Source organism: Nestor notabilis, unplaced genomic scaffold (assembly GCF_000696875.1).
Source record: "Nestor notabilis isolate BGI_N333 unplaced genomic scaffold, ASM69687v1 scaffold5599, whole genome shotgun sequence".
Classification (NCBI taxonomy): Eukaryota; Metazoa; Chordata; class Aves; order Psittaciformes; family Psittacidae; genus Nestor; species Nestor notabilis.
The window spans coordinates 153,724-161,489 of record NW_009944059.1 but is presented as its reverse complement, the minus strand read 5'-3'; the positions used below and the strand labels follow the sequence as shown (position 1 = coordinate 161,489).

Below are 7,766 nucleotides of genomic sequence, written 5' to 3'. Positions count from 1 at the left end.
GAGTGTGGCTAAGTACTTTCTTGGCAGTGTGATGTTGTTTTTATCCATTCAGCAGATGTAATTTATTTATACATCTGCCAACAAATACGAGGCAGCATCCAATAATGAGTATGGCAGGGTTTTAAGCTGAAGAGTATTGCTGTGTTTGACACAAAGGTCAACCTTGGGGAAGGGGCTTGAAATTAACATTTCTTAAAAACTATTTTTCCTTCCACTGAGGCTTTCTCTTAATTCCAGCAATTTTCTCTGTTTGATAAGCAGAGAGAGCACATATTTTGATTATATAGAGGATGGAGTTGGTGCTGAAACTTAAAAAAAGTTCAACTGGCATTGCATTCTGGTGATAAGAATGGGACTTTATGTGGCACAGAGAAGATTACCTGAAGTAGAATTGGGAAGCAAATTGTATTTACAAAAGATGGCATGATTTTCCTAATAGGTGTTCAAAACAGGCTATTCACTCACATATTCTGCTGAGCTTGACTAGAAATAACTTCATTTCAAAAAGGACAAATCTGATTGAAGGTAAAAGCATTCCCCTCTCACAGATACTTGTCTAAAGAATTTGCATTAAATTGTCTTGACGGAAGCACAGTAGTATTTTATTCTGCATCTGCATGAACTGGTAATGTGGAAAATAAAAATACAAATTGTGTCCTTCATTGCTTCATGCTTCAACCACTTGAATTACTAGATTTATGTCTGCAATTACTGAAGAGATGCTGCAATATGATAGTTTGACAATAACTGCCACAATTATATTACCAAAATATAGATTCAACTTATTATTGAAGTTAAGATTATTGAAATTACTTTTTAAGGACTAGGCGTATCTTCCTGTGGTTTTATCTTGTTCTTAATGTAGCCAGGGTATTTTTAAAGAACAACAGTATGTCTAAATGTTGTTAGTTTTTAGTAGGATACAGAGATGTCAAAGATGCCATGTGCTGCAGATTTGTATGAGCTATTATACAAGGCTGTGGTGAAATACCTTGTCCTGGTAAGTATCAACAAGATCAGTGTGTGCTGCTTCTGACTCGGCTACCTTTTTCTCCCTCTGTATAGATCCTGGAATTGGTGAAGGGCATGCATTACCAGCTGGCCTGTCAGAAGTACTTTGAGTTGACACATGATGTAAGTACCTCCGAATTTTTGTTAAACTGTAATCACTGCCTTTGTCTCGAGGAAGGCCTTGGAAATCATGCATGAAACCCAGAGACTATTTGCAGTTTTCACATCCATCATTAGCTGTCTTGCCTTGTTAGTTTTCATTTCAATAACTTCAAATATTATTTTGTTATTTTCAGCATTTATGTATTGATGTTGTTAATATCCTCAACATTACAAGATGTAGTAAGTTATGCTTTCTTCCTGGAAATGTCAGTATTGCTGAATTTTACCTATTTTAAGCCATTAAATTTTTTCAATAATGGTTTTAATCAAATCTGCAGGTTTTAACCTGTTAGCAAGTTCTATATTTTGAGATACACCTTAAAAATAAACAAAAATGATCTAAAAACTGTTATTAAAATTCTAATCTCCCAGCACATACATAGTTAATGTTAATCTTCACTTGGTATTTTTCCACATCCTTAGCCATGTGTGATTAGTTGTTAAATCAAGTTGAACATTCTCAGATTTTTCCCATTTGCTTCATCACAGGCAAATTTAAAGTAAGATCCTCCACGAAACAGTAAAATAGCAAATGGCCACAGTCTGTCTGCTATGTGATTTCTTGATTCAAAGAACTAGCTGTTGCATTGATTCAAGATTCCTTGTCATCAGGAAAAAACAATGAATCACAACCCTTCTTAGACCTTTGTTCTACCAACAGCTAAAAAAATGGAAACATTCCTTTCAAACAGCAGACTGTGGAACAGCCTTGCTAAAGATGTGGATGGGGATTAAATGACATTTACCATTGACTTTTTTGTTCTTACTGATTTTCACATTTGAGTTAAATGAAGCTGTTTGTCCCCCCAAATTTCCAGCAGTCGTTTGCATGAATATATAGTAAGGGTATACTCTGAACCTATATCCAGTGTTGTTTTGGCAGCTGTAATATCAGAGGAACACTTTGTCTTACAGTCTAGGTAAATGGTAAAACAGTCTAAGAATCTGGAAGGAAATGCAAATTTGCATACAATTTAAAATTTGGGTAACACTTGGCCTGTGTAAGGCTAACTCAATAGAAATAATATTTTCCCAAGATGATTATAGACCCCAAAGTCAATGTTTACCAGAGGATAAATCAGCAGAGTGGCCAACGTCTGTTGTATTTTAGGAAAGCTGTCTTTCCATTCTTCTATGGCAACAGAAATGGTATGTGTTCATGATATACATATCTGATTTTACTGCTTACACTAGGAAATATTTTTCTGCTTTGCTGTTGATGAGTGTTTTACTTTAGTGAGAGAAAGTAGAAAGCACTGACAGGCACTTTGAGTAGTTTGAATGCACGTGCTTATGGCAATTTTCCTAGAGAATTTGGCTGCGAAACTTGTTACCAGCCTGCTTGGAATGATTTTTCTGTCCTGCTTTAGTAATTTTTTTTTTTTTTCATGGGGTGGTCAAAAGATGTGTCTCTGAAGCTGGTGACACCTAACCACGCAAGCAAACCTTTGCTTTCCTGTTATATCACTAGGAGAACTTCTCAGTGAAGGAAATTTCTGACAGATCTATCAAGATAACACTGATTGTTATTGTGCCTTCAAATAGGTGAACAATCTTAAGTAAAATTTTCCTAATATTAATTGACTGGCTCACATGGAGAATTTCAGTTTCAATTCTGTAAAAATTTTACTGAGAAAGTGTCTGATATGTGTTGGGCAGAGCTGTTGGTGTTACCTGTAGTTCTTGAAAGTTACAGTATGTATTTGGGTTAGATCTACTGTGAATTACTTTGTAGTGGAGACTTGTTTATGATATTTTCCTAAGTTCAGTGTCAGTTGCACACTATGTCTACTAAAAGACTCCGCATTTCCTCCCCATCATCCTCTCTTAGGTTTCTACTGCATTTCATACTCATGCTGGCAACAGCTTTGCTGTTGGCTTCAGTAGTCTAGTGCTTGGCACAAAGACTATGTTAAGAAATCCAGCTGGACTAGAGTGAAAATCTATTTTTTGGGGGGGTTAGGGTGGTGGTAGGGTGTGTGTCTTTGCACCTCAATGCTACTGGTTCAAATAGCACAGGTTACCTAAAAGTTGCTTCTCTGCATATCCCATGTAAACTGGGCATATTAACTTTACACCTGTCTTGAACTTTTGTTTCACTCACAGCCTCAGAACAAAGGCAACCATCATTTGTGTGGTCCAGTACGTTGTCTTCAGGCAGGAACTAATCTGTTAAGGAAATGTACATGTATGCAATTTGTTAAGTCTTTCAGTAAGTGTGGAAAAGTGCTGCATAAAGTTGTGGTGGTTTAACCCTGGAGAGTAGCTAAGCACCACAGAGCCACTTGCTCACTCCCATTTGGTGGGGAAGTAAAGAGTAAAAGTGAGCTATCTTCAGACAGCAGGGCTCCATCACATGTAATGGTTACTTGGGAAGACAAACACCGTAACTCCAAACATAACACTCTGAAAATGTAAGCGGTGTAACCGTAACCCAACGTAAATAGTCACAGTAATCATAGAACCACAGAATCATAAAATGGGTTGGGTTGGAAGGGACCTTAAAGATCATTTAGTTCCAGTCCGCTCTGCCACAGGCAGGGACACCTTCTACTAGACCAGGTTGCTCAAAGCCCTGTCCAACATGGCACTGACCACTTCCAGGGATGGGACATGTTGTTCACAGTCATAATAGTGGCAAGATTTTATTTTACTTTAGTTGGTAGAATTGGATGGCAGCTCAAACCAGAGAAAAATATTTCCAGTCGAAACAGTTTGGAGATTTTGGCTATGTATATGCAGACCAGAAAAAGACATTGACGCTACAGCTGTGAACTACTAGGAGGTTAAAGAAATGGGGTTTTTGTGATAGTGCACCGCCTGCAGAAATACCTAGTGCTTTAAAATCTGATCATGTATAAATCCAGTGTTTTAAGAGCCTAAGCATTATGACTAAATAAGAATGTCTACCTGGCTAATGCCTGTGTCACTAAATTATATTCCAAAGGAACTAATGGTATTAATGTTGGTTACATCAGTATTGCTGTGTATTAGTTACTTGTTACAGTTACAGCTGTAACGGCTGACTATCTATATATAATATTTATCTCTAAACATTTTATTCTCGAATCCTGATATTTTGTAATCCTTGTGGGTTTTTAAGAAGTAAATGACATCTGACACATCAGAAACTTCCTGGTACAGAAGAATCTCTTTTGAATAGTAGTATTAGCTGTAGCATTATCAGCTGTCATTTTAAAAGTTCCTGGTTAAAACTCAAAGATATTGTAGTTTCAAAGTGATTGTTTCAGGTTTTTCAAAACAAGATTTGCTATAGCAGAAATAATACAAAATTAGTGTTTATGTGAAAGTCAGTATGTGCAAAATGTATTGAAACTAAAAGAAGTCTCATGTTGGTATCATCTCTGACATGGAATAACCCATTCTGACTGAAGTGACAGGCCTTTTCACTTGGGTCAATACATGGTGTAAGCTTAAATTTTTGACTGCATAGAAAATACATTTTTCTTTGGGCATGGTGGATTCCAGGTGGATTTATGGGTGTGAATGGATAAAGCTGTTGGAGAAATCTAGTTCTAGCTATGTAAGTGATGAGGCTTTTAAAATTTATTTGCTTTGGTCTGTATTACCTAAAAACACTCTAAATTTACATAAAGTTACATAAGCAGTCTAGCATGAAAAGCCAGGAAATTTTTGTATGCTTCACCTCCATTTTTGTGGTCAAATTTCATGTGTATTTTTAGCCAAAGCAGAATATTTTTATGCACAGAAATGCTCACTGAACCTTCTTGAAAATTACACAGAATGGAATTGTTTATGTATTACTATATCACAAATTAAGATGATGGTTATGAGAGAAATTTCCCCTTTCTCTCCTTAGGCTCTCAGAAAAAGGTGATAGTATGAATGGGCAGAAATCTTTTAATTAAAATAGAATCATCTAAGCTTCATCCAGTAGAGCTTTATTTTAGTAGTATTCAGGTTTGCAAAGGGGAAATGGTAAGTAGAATCACACTACAATTTTAACTAACAACTTGTAAATTGACTTTTAGCCAAATAACATCTATCGCCTCTGAAAATTTGATTGTAGATTTCATTCATACAATGAGCTGCTTCTACAGCTTATTCCAATTTGTTGGGGAGATAAGAGTTCAGAACAAAATTAAGAGTTACAAAGTGAATCTTAAATTGGTCTGAAGAAAACTGAGCTTTTAAAGTTAAAAAATCCAGAGCTAATTAAGAGCTTCTTCTAGGAAAGCCAAGTTTTCACTGTATTGCTTCTTTTTAAGTCTTTTTAGTGTAAAGAATAAAGTAATTTAGTTCCCACATAATGGAAATTGAAGCATGGATGAAAGCTGGCTGGCAGAAACTTACCCAGATAAGACTAAAATGAAATTCGGTGGTGGATTTGGGTTTCTTTTCTTTTTCTGCTTTGTGCCTTTGAGCACCAAATTAGTGTGCTGGGCCTGTCACTTTTCTGTAAGATTTTTCTAGCAAGGTCACTTACTGCAGTTGCTAATGTCTTCTTCGTGCCTGAATTAGATTTTGTTACACCTGTCACCATTTTCTGATGGAGCTAAGCTAGGCAGTGGTAATGCATTTAATCAGGGTGCCATTTAGAACACTCGTTGATCCTCTGCTTTCTGATTTTTCAGAAGTGGCTGAAATTTGAACTGATGGGTTTTAGCATATTAAATCAGCCACGGTATGTGTCCTCATGAGACGCTGTGTGCGTGCAGAGTTGCTTGTTATGCTTGAATTGGCTCCACCCTTCTGGGAAAAAGGGAAAATAGCGGGAGCAGAAAATGAACACTATCTATTTCTTGGTCTTCCTTGGTTTCTTCTATCCCAGGTTTGGGAGGTTTGCCAAAGTTTTTCTAGTATTTTTTTCCAGTATTTCTTTTAAAATGTTCTTAGTATTCACATGAACTGACAGGAAAAAAAAGGTGCAGATTGCCTAAGTAGGAGGTGGAAGCATCTGTTAAAGCAAGCATTTCCAACTTCTGAGCCCGCAAAAAAGAAATACAAAGGTTATAGCTGAGATTTGTGGTGAATGCACCAGAATAGCTTACTTTGAAAACTTAAAGCTTTGTTGATTAGAAATATTTGATAAGCATTAGTTGAATGTTCATTTATCAAATCATAACAGACCTGAAAGAATGTGCTTGTAAGTGGAGACGAGCAATAAAAATATTCTGCCTTTATGCTAATTTTTTTTGTTCTTTTCCACTGAAGACTAATGTTCTTTGTCAGTGATTGTGCATCTAGTTTCAGGATGCTGATGTTGGCACTGATAGAGCAGAGATAAGTTAGATCTGTTGGGCTTCTGTCGTAGCCTTCTGGCTTGTAAATATTGCGGTTTTGGCTACCCTTTCCTATTCACAGTTTCACACTGATACATAAAATCTGTGTTTATATTGTGCAGTTGTTACAACTCATAGTGGTATTCTCTACTGCCATTAGTACTCTAGGCTTGTCTCAGTCCCTCTTTTAGGTAGGGAAATGCTGGTTTAAGGTGTAAGTTTGATTATCCTACATGTGTAAAGATATGCCATTAACTTGCATTGTTCTATATGTTTTGGGGTGTTACTTTACTGTAGCAAGGACAGTGTGAAATATTGTATGAATATACAAAGCAGTCGTTTTCCTTCTTTTAACACGAAGGAAGACATTTTGCGATGAAAGTAAATCTGTGTCATGCTAATATTTACTGGGATAGTATTTACAGGAGATGCCACCTTCTTCAACACAATCAGAACGTACAAAATTGCTAATTAACTTGTCCTTGAATGTGAAAAAGATTACTTTTGAAATAAATATAACTCAGTGTTCCTTTTGTTTTATGTGCAGGTTGATGACGTTGGGTTTTCTTTGAGTCATCCTAATCAGTATTTTACAGAGAGTCAAAGGCTGTTAAGTGGTGGTAGAGAACTAAAGAAGGAACTAAGTAATTCAGGAAACCCTCAACAAAAAAATAATAATCAGGAAGGCATGAATTCAAATTCTGCTCCCACCTCTTCAAATGCAACAGCTGATGCAGAACTGGAGGGCCTGGATGAATACTTCGCTGAAGACTAAGCAGCTATATTACTTGTTCTTTTTGTTTTGTTTGTCTTGGTTTGGTTTTTTGTTGGTTTTCTTTCTTTCCCTTCTATAGCTGGATTTTTCCCTATGCTAAGGAATATGCACTTCACTTCCTGGAAGAAACAGGCATTTTTTGCTTTGTATAGGCTGAAGAAAAGCAAGATAGGTACTGAAGCTGTAATTTAATCCAGTACTTACTCTTGCTGCTTTAGGATAATGTTTTATATGGCATGTAGATGGATGGGAAATGAAAGTTCCTTCACAATTATGTGATATTTGTTTGATTTACCTTTTTTGTGTTTCTTCAAAATGTTTAAATATTTTTATCCCGTTTTGTGGTCACTTTTATGTATTTCTTCTTAATAAATAAATTGTAAAGCAAAAGTTTGTGGGTTTTTTTTTGTTTTGTTTGGGGATTTTTTAGCCATATTTGAATGGTAATTATATAGGAGTTCTTATGATCAGAATTACCTTCTGGAGGATTCTGTCTTTTTTCTGCATGAGGAGCTGAGGGAAGTCAGCTTCCTAATTTGTGTACCTTGAAACTA

The 7,766-nt window shown here is 36.1% G+C and overlaps 1 protein-coding gene across 1 annotated transcript in view; it reads left to right on the top strand.

The window, feature by feature from the left end:
* PRIM2 (primase, DNA, polypeptide 2 (58kDa)) overlaps positions 1-7,212 on the top strand; it is a gene marked incomplete at its 5' end in the record, with an annotated part of 39,372 nt that extends 32,160 nt beyond the window's left edge. Inside the window, 2 exons of the mRNA XM_010022237.1 lie at positions 1,066-1,134; positions 6,985-7,212. Coding sequence (XP_010020539.1) covers positions 1,066-1,134; positions 6,985-7,212 — 297 coding nt within the window. The remainder of the gene's footprint in view (positions 1-1,065; positions 1,135-6,984) is intronic.
* Between the last annotated feature and the right edge of the window lie 554 nt (positions 7,213-7,766).